This window comes from Symphodus melops (assembly GCF_947650265.1).
Source record: "Symphodus melops genome assembly, chromosome: 13".
NCBI classification, from domain to species: domain Eukaryota; kingdom Metazoa; phylum Chordata; class Actinopteri; order Labriformes; family Labridae; genus Symphodus; species Symphodus melops.
The window spans coordinates 6469019-6486527 of record NC_136703.1 but is presented as its reverse complement, the minus strand read 5'-3'; the positions used below and the strand labels follow the sequence as shown (position 1 = coordinate 6486527).

At 40.5% G+C, this 17509-nt stretch overlaps 1 protein-coding gene across 1 annotated transcript; it reads left to right on the top strand.

Annotated features, from left to right (window-relative positions):
* The first annotated feature begins 265 nt into the window (after window positions 1–265).
* Window positions 266–13401, top strand: rhoab (ras homolog gene family, member Ab). Its single transcript, XM_079358857.1, has 5 exons — window positions 266–407; window positions 6251–6408; window positions 8358–8478; window positions 10135–10265; window positions 10634–13401. Exons 2-5 carry the CDS (start codon window positions 6253–6255, stop codon window positions 10805–10807), a joined length of 582 nt encoding a protein of 193 aa, XP_079214983.1. The 5' UTR covers window positions 266–407; window positions 6251–6252; the 3' UTR covers window positions 10808–13401.
* The last annotated feature ends 4108 nt before the right edge of the window (window positions 13402–17509 follow it).

Here is a 17509-nt window from a genome sequence, read left to right as displayed (position 1 = left end):
AAAACTACAAGCACTGGCAGCGCGCTCCCGTGAAGTAATTCATTGTATCAATTCGAGAGAGAGAGAGAGAGAGAGAGAGAGAGAGAGAGAGAGAGAGAGAGAGAGAGAGAGAGAGAGAGAGAGAGAGAGAGAGAGAGAGAGAGAGAGAGAGAGAGAGAGAGAGAGAGAGAGAGAGAGAGAGAGAGAGAGAGAGAGAGAGAGAGAGAGAGAGAGAGAGAGAGAGAGAGAGAGAGAGAGAGAGGAGAGAGAGAGAGAGAGAGAGAGAGAGAGGAGAGAGAGAGAGAGAGAGAGAGAGAGAGAGAGAGAGAGAGAGAGAGAGGTAAAAGCGAGCGACTCGACTGGTCGGCAAAGAGCAAGTCTACTCCGGGAAACACTGAAAAATCCGAGTCTTTCGACATAAACTGAAGGTAAACTACTTTCTGAAATACCATAGCACCACGAAGTATTACTTAGTTTGTATTCGTTCAGTTTATACGTTGATATTGATATTTTAAAAGTTACCCTGGTATCTAAGCTAAGGGGCTAAGCGGACTAAGCTAACGCCATGCTAAGTTAGCGTTTTTCCCCTCTTAACCGACCTCAATTTCTGCGTCGCTTCCGCAAGTTGCCAGTCCACTTGTGCTGGTTATTATTTCTGTATTATTACTGAAGGGAATCCTTTGGACGAAACAGCTCAGATAAACTACACGGTGGGCTGTAAGTAAAGTTGGTAGTATCTTAAAAAACACTAGACTGTAAAGCTGGCCTGGATTAACGTTTGTGATCCGTCTGTAGTCAAACAATGAGACTCTTTTCTTCACTGTGCAGGCGACCTCACCAGCTTCTTCAATATTTGTGTGAAAATAGTGTATATTTACGACAGGATCTAAAACACTAATGTACTGCCTATAAATGGCATAACCATACTTTTTGTGTGTGGTTTTAAAAGATATAAGTGACCACACTGTCTGTATTTGTAGGGGAAGTTTTAACCCTTATTAAAATTATTTTTCATAGCCTGAATAAGTCATACGTATATATTTGTGTGTGGACTATAGGCTTAAGTTTAGGGCCACCCACCCATTCTTCCACTGCGGACACACTAGCCATCTGTTGCCTCTGTGATGACGCCATCTTTCTGGTGACCCACCCAGTAACAAGCCGGGTTTGAAAACAATGTTTGTCTTTACACTGTGAGCTCCTGCAGGCACCAACTACTTCTTCTTTACACTTACATTGTTGGTCAGTTAGACCTCATTGAGCACTTTTCTCACAAGCATTATATCTTTAAAGTATTTGACCAATAAGCTGTAGGATACACAGTGTAATATGTACAACCTGACATTTTATTTGAAGGTAAAACTGTAATGGATTTGATGGCACTCTTCTGAGTGGACTTGGTAATTTGTAGTCAGTTCTTGAGAAATGTTTTATGGCTGGGAAGATCAATTTCTTCTAATTTTTTCCTCACAAACTGTATTCTCTGTGGAAATAATTTGTTCAATAAGCTATAAAGTTTCTGAGTTTATAAAAATCTAACACAGCACTTTATTCATAACATTTGGTAGGTGGCTCAGTGTAATTTTTCAGTAATGTCTTTATTACTTTCTGATATTCCAGTATTCCTGGTGTGTAGTGCATCACAAGATAGCAGAGCTCCTCTTGCTGCACCTATACAGCAGGGGAGGGTGGAGAAAGGCATTATTGCATGTTGTACACGCTGTCTGTCACCCTTGAAGCCGTGAAGTAAAATTATCTCCTGCTGTAAAAGCTGGATTAAATGAGCAGTTGATGAATCTAGACACAAAAAAAATCCCCCAAATGGTCATCGATTTCTTCATTGTACACACATACCAGGATGACAAAGACGAGCGTGATGAGAAATTATGTCTGGTATGGTGGCTATCCAGTGAGCATTTTAGTTCAATTTTCTGAATGTGAGTATTTCTAAGTTCTGTTGAAAGTTTGATTTACATTTAGTCCCATCTCTCCACAGTCTGCTTTATTAAAATTGGTAATCTGTAATGTCAGCAGTTACTATTATCTATGGTTTTCTGTCCAGTAGTTCCTCGTAAGAGTCCACATATTTAAGCAATACTCTTTTTTATGTGATATAATAACTGAGATAAAGTGGATAATAAAAAAGATGTTGCTTAACACTGTATCTGTTTATTGAGGCTTTAGACTTGCCCTTGATTAGTACACAAGTGGTTAGATTTGATCCCCCTGGCAATGTGTCTGAAGGTCAGAACAGTCAGTGCCTTGTTGCCAATATGATCGATCTGATTGTCTCTTAATTTAAGATCTCCGACCTGTTCCTGCATGCACTCATTGTGTTGTCCGTGTTTTCATAAGAAGCATGTGGGGTGGCAGAAGAAGAACACCTACAATGTTTCTGTCAGAAGCTGAATTATTCATCAGGCGGCAGTCGGTCAACCATCTATAAGCCGGGGCTAATTTTCCACGCTAAAGACTGCGTGGGGTATTTCCTGGCATGCACACAGACATGCTTTTAGATACAACTGTTGCCTGCCTGTGCGGGGTTTTCTAAAGGCCAGGCTGATGAATCACCAAGCATACAGTGACCATTTTAATGATGCATCTACAACGGTGTCATTCAAGGAAACCATACAGACAGAAAAGTGTTCAAATCAACTCTTTATCAATCATTATAAACGCCACAGATTAGTATTAAGTTTGATCATGACGTGTTCTGTGGTCACATGAGGTGTTGGAATTGCAGGCTGGCTGTTTGATAACTTCTGAACAAGCCCAAAGGGGTTTCCTTCCTTCCTTTTTTCATGTACCGGTTATTGATTTGAGAAGCTGGATAATGAAGAGGGTTTGTCTGTGACCAGCAGTTTTCTGAAGGGTGCACATTCACTGTGTGTGAAGTGCAAATTAAACATTATTGCGGGTCCGAATCACCGGAGCATCTCTGTTAATTGGATCCAATGAGGATTATCCTGCCTTTGTCCATACCCGTTGTTTGTCCTTCTCTAAATTTTCTTCCATATTTTTTTTGTTGGCTATCATGCAGGACTGCAGAGCTTTGCACGTGTAGCCTTTTCCTGCCAGCGTTATAATTGATTAGGGAAGTACATATGTCACCGACTTTTTCATGCCAGAAGAAAGACCAACCAGTTGGAGCCATGTCCACACAGTTCCAGTTATAAGATAGTCCACTGAAGAAGAAAAAAAGAATTTTAGAGAAATATTTAGGATTTTAACGAACCCTATGAAACTGTAAAGACTCATTGAGAACATTATCTCGAGAATCTATCATCTATATATCACCTTTCCCATCTCATCAGTGACTCCCAGATGTAAATGTTGATTGGGAAGTGGCTCATTATTTAACTGGATATGAACTGTTTTTTTGTACTCATTATGGCCCATTGTGTCTTCTCAATTTCTGTATCCATTGTCTGAGTATTTTCTCATTAATTGGGGAGCTTTGCTCAGATTTGCAGCGTTAACGTGATGTAAACCTGGAGTATAACAGTAAGACATGCTAACAGTGATCTGTGTTACCACTGTCAGCGGTGCGTAGCCACACCGCCTTCCAGAGAGGGGTGTGATCAGACGCAGCTACAGACCAGGAAACAGCATGTTCTGAGCAGGGCTGTAATAGAGGGCTTTGTCAACTGATAATATACATTTGTTAGCCAAAAATGTTAGATTGAGAGATACTTTGGGGATATCTGGGGGACAATTTTAACTTGTTGAAAAGGAGTATAATGTGCCCTTTCTCTCTATATCTCTCTCTCTCTCATCCCTCCAATGTTTTCTGTGGCACAGCGTTATGTGAAAACTGTAAATAAAATCTGAAAAACAATATTTTTTAATGTGGCCTTTAAAATACAAAACAAACACATGAACACTGGGTCTTTTTTTTTGTTTAACGGTCAGCAAGTTTTGTTGTAAAACCCTTGTTCCATGGAAAGGTGTGTTGAATTGTTGTGCACACAGTACCACACACTTTGTGTCCTTGTGAGTCACAGTGGTTGTGGGTCCTGAAGCGCAGTGAAACACTGGGGTGGGGTTTATCCAGGGTCAGATTGATGAGTCAAAAAAGATCGACCCCTTGGCTAATCATTATCAGATTCCGGCAACAATCAGTGTGTGCTGTGTTTCCACTGTAACATGTCAACCTGCCTTTGGAAGTTCAATTGGTGTTGAGCTCAGACACGACAGACTCCCCAGCTAATGGAGATTTTCCTGTTGTTCTGCCTTTAGTTTGTGCTTTTTGTGCCACTCCTTGTTGTTTTGTCTGACTTGTGCCTCAGTTTAATTGTTCCTGCAGGGTTTGTTTGGCAAAGAAAAGGCTTGAATATCAATTTTAAAGTCTGATCCAAACATTGATACCTAGAAATGCAATCCATCGAAACCATAACTGGGAGTGGTTTTAACATTGTGCCGACAAGCACTGTGGTAACATTTGTGGTACAAGTAATAGCAACTTAAGTAGAGCAAGTTGCTATTTACCAATTTAACCCACTGGTTAAATATTTCACACATTTACATTAAACCTGTTTACCTCAAGGCTACAGCTGCCCCCAATTTTCTCTATTCTTTTTCCCCCCCATCCATGAAGGGCATGGTTTCATCCTTTTTGACACTGCTGTCCTACTTACAGTGTTCATCTACCGTTTATAGGATGCATGCTGCACCCCGCACTGCTTCAGTGCATTTCAGGGTCAGAGACTGACAAAGCTGGGGGCTAAATTTCGAGGATTACTTTTGTGTGTAATCATGTCACTGATTTGCGTCCGGGCAGGTATCTTGTGATGAAACATGGAAATGTGCTGTGCTGTTTAAAACTCGCAGCCAGAAGCTTAAGAACATGTACACAGTTTACAGTTGCTGAAGATGCAAGTGGTGCACAAACTGCAGTGTGGACAAAAAACGGCAAAACACTTGAGGGGAAGGAAAAGGGATTATTTTGGGCCCGGCCACAATTTTATGAGGCCTCTGCAAGGCAGAAACACATTTGTTTATAAGTAATATGCACACAATCAAATTATTCTATAATATCCGTAGTATCCCAGATCTCTGGTCAGGAGGACAAAATAACATGAGAAATGCGGTTTTGTATGGGCCATTATTGTGAAGTGGAACACAGCTTTAGAATGACTACAGATTACCACAGCTTGGTGGATACATGGGGAGCAGAAGAAGGTGTCAGGGAGTTAACTCTTCAACACACCTCCAGCTGAGTCATTGTCATGGAGATGATTTTGCACCTTCTCAGCTATGGGAGGAAATAACCCTTCATGGGTGGAGTTCTTAGATTCTTTGTGATCTCCCGCTCTCCTTGTACATGAAGAAACACAGTAACGTTCTGTCACTGAGGCAGCCACTGTGTTTTTGTTTGAAATGTATTTGGTCAATGAAGTGGTTGTACCTTTGCTCTTTTCCAAACTCTAGTGCTGGAGCCTTTCTGACACTATTCCCTTTCATGGGAAAATGCACATTTCCTGTTTTCAATGTGTCACTGTTTTGTTATTTTTTTAAATGGATTATGAACCAACAAATTAAAATATTGTAAAAGTTAGCAAATAGAAACTCCCACACACTTACACCTAGTTCCTGTTTCTGTGCCTGCTGTCAGGAGAATATGATTCTCTTCTGTGGAGTAATCCAAGCAGCTCTCGGAGAACTTCAAGATACTCATTTGCCTCAGTTTCCCATTACTCTGTTCGGCAAGTTTTTCCTCCCACACCCACACTAACACTTCTGTTGAGTCTTCACGGTCACATTTAACTGCTAAATGTTACTTCCTGGCAGCTAAGGTCTTAACTTTGTCGTCCTCACATCTGCATGTATTCTGTGTGAAGGAGGGTTTCCATTTACACAATTTGTCTTATGCCTTTTAAACTAACAAGTCCTACTTTTGTTGTGGACCACTTTTTCAATGACGCTTAAAGTTTTCAAAATTACATAAATCATTTCCCAACTCCCGATAGAGGCTTTAAACCTCAGTAAGACACAGCACTGAACAAATACTCTTTCTTTTAATGTCAGACATTATTTAGATGGTTTCTCTTCTCTTATTACTTGAAATGGACTGTAAGGTGGGTTGTGGTGGGTACTAGCACAACTTTTAATGAGAGACAGGTTACTTTACGGTGTGTTTTCCCTGCTGACTACAAATAGAGATGCTCCAGAATCTAATTTCTACTTTATAAGTTTCACAGATGATTCCACTGTATGTTTTTTAATGTGGCTCCTCGATCATAACCATGTCCTTTTCCTCCGTGTCTTCCAGGGATGGCGGCCATCCGTAAGAAGCTGGTGATAGTGGGGGATGGAGCTTGTGGAAAGACCTGTCTTCTGATTGTCTTTAGCAAGGACCAGTTCCCTGAGGTCTATGTCCCCACTGTGTTTGAGAACTACGTTGCTGACATAGAGGTGGATTGCAAACAGGTGAGACATTTTGAATTTTGTCCAAACAGTGAGTTGTGTCCACTACTAGACTTAACTGTGCACCGTCATTGGCTGGGGAAAGCACACCAACTCCTTGCCGAAAAGCAAGTAAACAGTTACCACTCACTGCAGCATTTATAGCCTAAGCTCATTTGAAATGCCCGGTCCCTCCATGGGCCTTTAAAAGACATTACAAACATTAGATACACAAAAAACAGTACCAGACAAGCACAGCTATGTTTGTAAATGTCACATTTCCACCTCTTGAGTCTCTGAAGTGGTTTATGTGCTGGTATCATCAGGGTTAATTTTGTTCCCTGGATGCTTAATCATGCTCAACGCTCTAATTCTACCTTCAGGGCCAAGTGAGCAAGTGTTGATAGAAGTGTGCTGCTCCATTTTCACTTGTTTCCTCAGATTGCTGCAGTCATCTGCTATGCCTGTTCCTTTTCTACAGACCTTTATATAGTCTATGTTGCTCCTGATAACCAATTTGCTTACTCACAATGACCGAGGATCCAGTCACTGATGGATGTAATAGTCTTACATGTGCATCAGTTATGTCCTGAAAAGAGTCAGCACAGTGTAGAATAATGCTGCATTTATAAAATCCTGAAATTAGGAGATAGGGAGGATGTGCTCGCTTGTGGAGTTAGGCTTCTTATGACTTGCTGGTTTGTATTCGTGCCACTCTGGATAACTGCAGCACCCAGCCCGACTCTTATATCAGAAACCCTCATGACCTTATAATGGGTTAATAGGGTTTCTTTATTGGCTGGTTGATATCCAGCTCTGTGTTGCTGGGGAGTCTCAAGCTGCCTCTTGTCACACTTCTCACAAGTGTCTTGATCTGGTTTTCTTTCCCTATTTAGCTTTGCAGTCAACTAGGGATGCAACAATTCACTAAACTCACGATACGATTCTGTCACGATTACAAAATGAGACTAGAGACAAATGACTGAAAAAGATTCATTTGGAGGCTGCAAACCAGCTTGTTGGTGTGATTTGAACTTTTCAAGGGGAGGTGTGGGGTCCATTAAATGACATTGTGTTGGTTGGGATATTTCTGTGGATCTGTTTTCTTGCAATACATGAACACATATTTTGTCTTGTCTTTTATATTCTCACCCTTTTCTGTCTTGAGGAAGCCAAAACGCTTGTTTTTCCACCTCCGATTTAAAAGACGTCCTCAGTTTCAAAATCTTGGTCTGCAGCTGCTGATGCTCATTATGTGCACATATGTGAACCTTGACACCTTGAATCAGTGTATCCCGATTTTTAAGATTAAACTTTCCATCCCTAGTGTCAACTCATCCATTGTTTCATCTAACACTATTACATTATTACAGTTTAGGCTCTGGTGCCAGATTATGTATTTTAAAGAAAACACACTGAATTTGTTTCTTTTTCTCTTTTCTTCTGTTGAATATTTCACACGTCAGAGGTGTCAGTTCTCCCACCAGCATGGCAACAAAGGGATGTTTCCACTCAGATGACTTTGAAGCTGATTGTCAGCTGGCAGATATAAATGTGTATCCACATGTCTCTATAATTATTTTATGTATTTAAAATGAGGTTTTAACAATTAATACATTTTTCTCATATTTGTATGAATGAAAAGAATCTGTTGAATTCCGTTTTATGCATTTCTCGATTGTGGTCAAAATGAGCATGTTAGACCTTGAACACCATTCATGAATGATTTATTATCTTTTTACTATCTCTACTTTAGCATAATTTTGATGATGCACTGATTTCTTTCCATGAAAAGAAGAACTAAATAAATCAGTCTTTTTTAATTATTCTTGACAGGAACAAGGTCTGCTGTATTTATGATCTCTTTACAGGCATCAACATGAAATGGACACGATGCATTAACTTCTCTCCCTCTCTTTCTTTCTCCACACTCCTTCGTCCTTCTCCCTGCCCTCTATAACCGCACGTGTCAGGTGGAGCTGGCTCTGTGGGATACTGCGGGTCAGGAAGACTATGACAGGCTGAGACCTCTCTCCTATCCAGACACTGATGTCATCCTCATGTGCTTCTCCATAGACAGCCCAGACAGCTTGGGTGAGTAAAGAAAACATTCACATTGTGGGACAGAAACACCAATCACTGTCTCATCTCTGAAGAAAGAAACGAATGAAGACTAAATGTGATATTTCTTGGTTCTGTAGATTTGTCTTCATCCTGCTCTGACTCTTCCTCCCACTTGTACAGGAAATGTTTTCAGCTGTGCGTGCACACAAACACACACTCAGACATATCATGAGTCACGCAGCCGTGCTGTAAAACATCAAGTCATGCTCATAATGATTATTAGCAGCTATTCCTTAATCATGGAAATTGCTTTGCATGAAACGAGGCGATAAAAGCTGCAGGTAATTAAAGAGAACTGAATGGAAGGAAGTCACAAGTCTGAAAAAACAAAGGTTGTTCTTCTTAAGTCTGGGTTTTAGTATTCCTCACACATCACATTTCTGTTGAAAGCGTTATGTGTTTTTGCTGACCAAGTAAGACTTTTATCACATGATGCGCGGTGGAGATATGGAAGCGTTGCTTTGTGCTTTTCTCTTCTGTTCGGACACAGAATTATCTCTCTCTCTCTCTCTCTCTCTCTCTCTCTCTCTCTCTCTCTCTTATCACATTTTAAATGGCTCTGAAAATGTTCATCTTAACTACATGCTGGCATTCTTTGATTTAACTCTGGTAACTCATTTAAAGATAAAGGTCATTCCTGCACCCTCGGATAGCTTTGGTGCAATTGTTGCATGGTTTGTTTTTTCAGTAGTAACAAGGTGAAATCTAACTAGCTTTTTAAGGAGGGTTGGAGAGGATATTTTTTCCTATATTAGCTGTGCATGATTTCCCCTCTACCTTAAACTCAAATACATAAAACAGACTTGTGATGGCATTTAAAAAAAAAAAAATCTGATAACTGTGCTATGTTCTATACACCAGTGCGACCAATATACAGGTTTAAAATGCTGACACGCCCTGTCATTACCTCGGGTGTAGCTGACACGATCACACACTGCATGTGACTTGAAATGGATCTTCACTCATTGTTTGCAAGCTGAGCGGAGACACGGCAACACAGAGCCGGCTTGTTGCGACACTTTTTATCATTTTCTCCTCCCAAAGCCATAATCCTGCTTTGAAAGCAAACAGGGATCTGTTTCCATAGATCAACTTTGGCAAATACTCTTTTGTTTGACTGAATGCTATTTTAAACTTAACAAGTGACCAGTGGAGACGGGCGGCTCGACTACAGGCTTTCAGTACTTTCACTGTGAGCTGAGAGCTCAACGACCATGAATTAACTCGTAGTAGTGCAAACTCAAAGCGAAAACAGATGGTACTGAAAGAGCGACACAGTCACACAGATGGACCGTTTGAACCTTATCTCTTTCTGGGAAACTCCCCAACTCATACTACATGTTATATACTGGTGTGAATTATATTCTGGATTTTAAGGTTATTGACACTTTCCACAAAGAGAATGGCATATTTCAGTTCTAAAATACCCCGTTTAGTAAAGAAAAGAATCCAGATGTTCCTGCTTTTTTTTTTTATTTTGATACCACCTCGGATGATCGACCACATCCCTGTGAGCTTTAGTTTGACAACCACAGTAAGCTCAGACATGCACACACAGAAACTAAACTGATTGAAATATCTCTTTCCAATGATCATTAATCTCTCTATTATTAATTTCCTTCACAGAAAACATTCCCGAGAAGTGGACCCCAGAGGTCAAACACTTCTGTCCCAACGTTCCCATCATCCTGGTAGGAAACAAGAAAGACCTGCGTAACGATGAACACACACGCAGGGAGCTGGCCAAAATGAAGCAGGTGACTAAAACTCAATTTGCTTGTCTGAAGTAATGATTGAACAGTTTTATATAGGAAGACTGCGATAAAGAGATCAAAGGTGTATGAGGTGTATTGTCATGCATGCGTTCATTGGGACAAATTAATGAAATAATTAATTGAGATTACTCAAACATCATATCATAGTACAACAATCCAGCATTTCATGCAGCTGTCTCTCGACTAAATCTATCATTAATGAGCGGACTGAAGGTCACTTAGTTTTATCAGTAAAGGTAATGGCTGTCACTGGTTAGCTAGCTCATTAGCTAATATTTTCTCGTTTTTAAATATTCATAGTTACACTGAAAGTATTTAACAATCGGCTTGTTTTTGTCCTTATCCAACAGGAGCCAGTAAAGTCAGAGGAGGGCAGAGACATGGCCGGCCGCATTGCAGCATTCGGCTACATGGAGTGCTCTGCAAAGACAAAGGATGGTGTGAGGGAGGTGTTTGAGATGGCCACCAGGGCGGCACTGCAGGCCCGCCGAGGCAAGAAGCCCAATAAGTGTGTACTGCTGTAAAATGGCCGACACATTTGGACTGTTATCCCCTTGGGCTGCCGTACCCGGGGGCGAGGGCTCGGGAGGGACTGAGGGAAAACTAAACGGGGATGAGAGGGAGGGGGGAGGAGAAAAAAGTGCAGTTCATGACTACCGCTGTTTTTTGGACTGAATTTACCCTGGGACTTGAATTCGGGAAGCTATGATGGAGATGGATGGGTGGGGGGGTTTTGGAGTGGTGGGCAGGAAGGAGGATTAAATGACTACCGCTGCAAACCGTTGGACACTTTACCGGTGGGTTTACCAATAAGGGGGAGCTGCACCAGCCACCAGCCAAACGCTGGTACATTTTGTCTTCTGAACAAGCCACTTACACTGATATGTTTGGGAGATCCTTGTCCTGTCTGAAATTCTAGCTGACATATAAAAGTGATTATTGGTGAATTATGGGATTTTTACAGTGACTGAGTGTCAGTGTGGACAAAAAGGTTTAGATTCTTTGATTATTTGACACATGGAGTGGCAACCAGACAGCACAGTAAAAAGTACCACCTTAAACAGCCACCAGTGTGCTATTTATCTTCAGTGTGCTATTTATCTCCAGGTGTGCCTGCCTGGATTTAGGGCTTTGTGTTGTAGAGTTGGACAGTTGAAAGGATCTGAGCGATGATGTGCTGTGGTGTTTGTGTGACCATTAACGGACCGTACTCATCAAATCAGGGCAGATTAGAAGGTTTTGCACTTTCAGCTAATGTAATGCTGTAGTTCCCTGGACAGGTTTTCTGAACAGCCCGTGAAGTGGACAAATCAACAATCTACTCGATCAGTCGAGTGCTTCTTTAAATGATGCTTTAAGCACAAGCCGCAATTATTTCATGGACCAAAAAAAAAAAAAGGAATATACTTGCAAGATAGAAAAGTTGGTCCAGACACAGTAGTTAGATCCATGTTGTTGAATTAATGGTCACATGCCGTCACGTGCTCAGGCCGTTTGTATCGTATTATCTGAGAGGAGTGGAGCTCCACGCTCGCGTGTCCAGCTCAGTCTGTCACTGCGGGCTAATCCCATGCTTACACTCTGAGTGGGACAAACACAGGCAAAGTTACCTGGGTGTTTGAAACAAACATTTAGTTGGTGTTTATAAGTGAAACTTCTTCCTGAGCATCATTATCTCATCTATCATTTTAAACTGGCTCTCACCCGCCACCTGTAGTCCAGTTGCTGCTTTGATCATACAGTACCTTAGCAGTGTTGAGGTATGCACTGTAACTTCTTTTTCCAGAGAGCAGCATTGTTGGTTTGTCTACTTTACAAATGTTAGTTGAATTGTTTGAGTGGCAGAATAAATGCTTCCCTTCTGAATGACGAAGGTAGTTTCCTACCCTGCAGAGTACAACCAGAACAACCTCTGGCCCGGCTCAGCTGCCATCCCTTCCACTTCCACATAGCTGACTGCTGATGCTCATCTCCCCCAGACTTTAGACCAGGATGAAGAACAAGGAGAGGAGAGAATTGTTTTTACATGCACTCCAACCACTGGTATCTGTATTATGGATGAACAACAATATCTTGTATAAAGGTCAAATGTAGAATTATGATTGAGTGGAAAAATGCGCCTGAGATTGAACTTGTTATCCACCATACTCGTCAGCCTGTATTGGTTTACTGTTGCCATCTGCAACCTGTGTGAACAGTTAATCTCAAAAAGACAAACATGACACATCCGGCATGACCTTTTACACAGAATCATGTGCATGGAAATACAGGAATGGGCAGGTGGTTACATTTTGGGGGTAAAACATGGCAATAGTCTTCAGTTACCAGCATAGCAGGAATGAACTACCTGCTGTATAATGGAAAGGTTTCATTTCTAAGTTTTTCCATTATAAAGATAATGAGAGCAACGGGCTATATTTGGGAACATTCAGCCCTCCCTGACCCTTCAGAGTTACACTGCCAGGTTCAGGGACTCTCAACAGTGTAGCCTCCTGTTTTTCCTCCTGGCCTACTGGGAGGAGTCTGTTCCAGAAACCCAGTTTTGTGATGTTCTTAAACTTTTTTTTTTCCTGATTTTTAAAAGAGAAAAGTCATAAATATGTTGTCTATCAGTATTTAAATTAGGAGGTGGACGATAGGAGACTGCTTATGTGTGGCTTTCGTTTATTCTCATGTGCTTTAACCGAAGTTTCCTGATGATTTTCTCTGGGGTGTAACGACCTGTCAATCATCACTGCCAAATGCTGTTGTTGGGCAGTCAGGAGAAAGGCTGGCCTATCGGCTGCCTGTGTAGAGCATTGCTAGGACCACATGTGCTGGCTCTTTTTCCGTTTGTTTAAAACGCAAACAAAAGACAAAAAAAGGAAAAAAAACAATGTATGTCTCCTTATTCTGTACAAATCATTCTTATTTCTACTTTTTATTGTATTTTTAAATCCGGATTTGTGGATGCTCAAGCAGTGATGTAAACCAAGGAACAGGAAAACAAAGCTGTATGCAAAGTCTGTAAATATGAAATGTTGGTTTGTTCATACTAGACTATACACACACACACAGGACTGGAAACTGTATTTGTAAACTAGCTTTGGTTTGTGTAATAAATTACTTTCTATAACAATCAGCTGCTGTTCATTGTGAAGTCTGAATGGAATAATGGAAACTGCTTTTTTTTCTCCAATTAACTGGTCACAACATTTAATTCAGTCTATGCAAGAGTCTGAAATAAATGACTGACAAATGATTCATAACATGGAGCTTTGTTCAAAAAACACATCCAAGGAGAAGGATAGGGAAATTTGACATGATTAAATTTCCTCCAAACTCGTGTTAACATTTAATGGTGAAATTATGCAAAATAGACTTCATGTTTTTCCACTGATTTATGTGTAACTAGTTTTTCTACAAGCCCTCCATTTATGAGAAGAGTCCATCCTCTCCACCTTTTTCTGATCTGCTTTTCAGTGAACGTGTGCTTAAACAGGCAAATTGGAGACTCCCTTTGTGACATCACAAAGGCAACTAACTCCTCCCCAAGGTGGGTGACACTCCGACAGCAAGTAGTTTGTTCTGCCCTTTGAGTGTGCCTTCTCAACGTAAACAATTGGGCATGGAAAGCCCAATCCACCAAAGCTCTTCCAGAGAGGGTTGTAGTCAGACAGCTCATTTGCATTTAAAGCTACAGACACTGAAACAGCCTGTTCTGAGCATGCCCGAAACAGGGGTCAATAGGCATGGTCAAATACAGGATCAGAGTGGATTTAGAAACTCCACTATTTTAGGGAGCTCTAAGACCAAGCCCAGTACCCAGCATGAGGACTGACGGAGTCATCCACATCCTCCGATATCACAAAGTGATTTTGAAGGTTTAAAAAACAAAAATAATCACTTTCAAACTAATACTGTAACAGGAAGAAAAAGTGCCATAGCTTTCACCTTAATCTGATAAAATGAAAACTATTATTTTTTTCCTTTACATCAAAGAGGTTTTTCTTCCTTTTCTGTGGGGACCAGTAGTCATTAGTGGCCAGTAAACGTTAGCTAAATAACTAGGGCTTGTGTTATGTTAAATTAACCAATTTTCTGGATCATTGTTTGTTAGGTTAACATGTTTTATTTTACTGTAAAGCTACAAGTGCTTCTATAGTTATGTCACATAAAATAAATAAATTTCGTATTGCACCTTTTGTAGTATCACTTTGAAAAGAGAAAACCCATATTTATATCATTATAAAGTTACATTTAAACAAAGGTAGTATACTTGTCACTTGGAGGATTGCAGGTTGAAAGGCAGAAAGCACAAAGAGAGAAGCCAGCAGCCTCGCTGTGAGGCCTCTGCATGCTGCAGAGGAAACAGAGTGAGTGGGATGTCGGGGTGAGGCAGATTCAGCATGTGTGGGATGATGCTGGAGTATGACGAAGCTGTAAATCTGTGGTTGCTCTATTACCGATGATAAAAGACCGTAGTTGTGTAAGCCGGTGCGGAGGAGTGGAAACCTAGGAATAAAAATGGATGATTGTAGGAGCAGGATGCTGATTATATGGAGCATTCATTTATCATGTTCCTAACAAGCTTCAATGCTCAACATGCAGCACAGATCTAAAAAGTTCAATCAGACAGAATTACATTAAACATGAATACTCAGAGCAAAACTAGTCATGCTATTAAAAAAAATTATCAGATGCACCTGAAATTCTAATGATTAATTTTCTAAATTGAAGATCTCAAGACTTGTGTTCGAACAACTTCAATCCTACATTTTCTACATGCATAGCTTTCTTGTTGGCATTGTTTCTATTGCTTACCACTCAGATCATAGGTCAAACTCTACTTTCCACCTTATTACATCAGAGCTGTGCAGAGTGACCTTTGGCAGTATGATAAGAGGAGGAGGAGGGGGGATAAGTAAGTGTAGAAAATGGAAGGATGAACAGTGGGAGGAATATGCCTGTAATAATGGCTTATAAAAGGTACTGTGGGTGGATGTGAGAGGAAACATGAAGTCAGCTTGTGACTTCCTGACTGAAAATGACACCTTGTGAATGAAAGCAGAGCATGTTTTACCTTTCCTGTGTTAGACCATCAGCTAGAACATTGTCAGTCTGTTGGCTTTAACGCTAAATTTTACTGCATGCATTGTTCTACATAACAATCCTTACATGTTACATAAAATGCTCTTTGGAAGTTATGGGTATATTCAGCACTGCTAGTGTTCATGCATACTGCTTCATTTGGAAAAAGCTATATTAAAAGTGTGTAGAAATGTTATAAACTACAAACAAAATACATATCTCTCCAAGGTGAGTGGCACAACATCACAGGGTTTGCACAGCTACAATGTATTTTACTCATACTATTAGTTATTTAAAAACATGAGTTCATCTGCCCATTGCAGCTTAAATGTTTAGTTAGAGGAAATGACTGTGCTCTCTGGAGACGTTCAGATCGAAACCAGAGTGCATTAGGAAGGAAGGAAGCTCGTCACTGCCTCCTCCACCCAAAGCTGGTGGCCAGGCCATAATGTAAGACACGTCGCCGCCTCTGGTGCAACACTTCTAGAGGAATGAGCAAGAGGGAGGCTGCTGCTTTTCTTTCTTCCTCCGCCTCTTTTCCTGCTCCTCCGGCTGTCGGCCGGAGCGAAGTAGCGTGCATCGCAGCTGAACCACCGGCTTTATATACTGGGCTATTTTTAGCCCCTCGCGAGCCCACTATATTTAACCAATATGAGCTCATCTCCCGCCCAACCTGTCCAATAGGAAGAGAAGAAGCGGAAGGGAGTTGTCCAATTGGATGGAGCGACATAAGAAAGGGGAGCGAGTTAAACAAGAGCCTATCGACTGAAGTGAAACAGGCATCAAGAGAGGAAAGATGTCTCACTCTGCCGCATTTTAAGTGTACCACATTTTCAATTTGAAGAATGAGTCTTTGTTTCTCACTGTAGACTATTTTACATTTTCTAGCTGAAATTGTAAATATAAAAAAGCTTTTGAAAACGTTGGCAAAATACATTAACGTTAATTGACAGGCAAGCTAAACCATAACAAAATTCTCACTTTTGTTGTTTGATAGCCTATTTTTATTTTTTTTTTAATATATATTACACTCCAATATTCTGCCAAAGGTGAGCTGTGATCATTCCCTCAGGTTTCTCTGCACTTGTAAGCCGTGTTTCTTTGCTTGGTCTGCCTGGTCTGTTTACAGTTTTAGATCAGTTCAGATACTTTGAAGTCTGCAACATAGGCTTCAGTTAAATGTCATGAAAGGTGAAAAGTCTGTCCCTGCTTCAAAGGTAACTACAAATGACCTGAATTTCTATGACAGAGCCTTACCAAATTTACTTTTCCCACCTAGTTTAAAAGTAGGCCATCTCCAATCGTTAATTCAAGATTATTATTATTATTTTTTTTGTGGTTGGGGAAGGTTTGTTTATAGCCTTTGTATCCCTTCCAGAATGCATTGTACTTTTTTTTTTTTTTTTACATGGAAGACCTAGAATAAAATTACTCTTCTGTCACAGGAATTTTTGAAGTACAGTTGAGGGATCAATACTGAGCCCGATTTTACCTAGATGTAGATTATTAACTTTACCCTTTACCTACTGGTGTCCCAAATCAGCACCTTATTCGTAGACACACTAAATCACTAACACAAGTAGATTAGCATAAACTACTGCATTTTTTTGGGCATATATAACCAGAATTAGTCTAATACATTAACATAGCTTATTGCTAGCAGTGTTGCATGGGTGAAAATTACATGTTTTGTTTACAGCATTCTTTCAATAAACTGAGATAGCTTGAAAGCACAGCTACAGGCATACACTTGCAAAGTTTTAGTTGTCAAAGTGGTATTTAAATACAACTTTTACCCTCATTATAAATTTAACCTCGGTCACAAACAAACATGAGTAGAATAGGGTTTGGATAAAAACCCTTTGATGGAGGGCCACAAATAGCAGGCTATAGGCGTACACAATTTTTTTTAATATGAAGTGTTCAGTTTGTTTTTTTTGGAATGAGGAGAGAGTGGACATTGCTGAAATGTTTCAGGACAGTAGGCCTCTAAATACCATTTTATAGCCTAGTATGCCTAACTATATGTGCCCATGTGTTGAGAATGTAGGCCTACACAACTTTGATGTAAGACAAAAACATTGATGAGATGTTTGGAAGAAAATAAAACTGAATCCTCAGGTCTACTGTATAGCTACTGTCTGTATGCTGGTTAA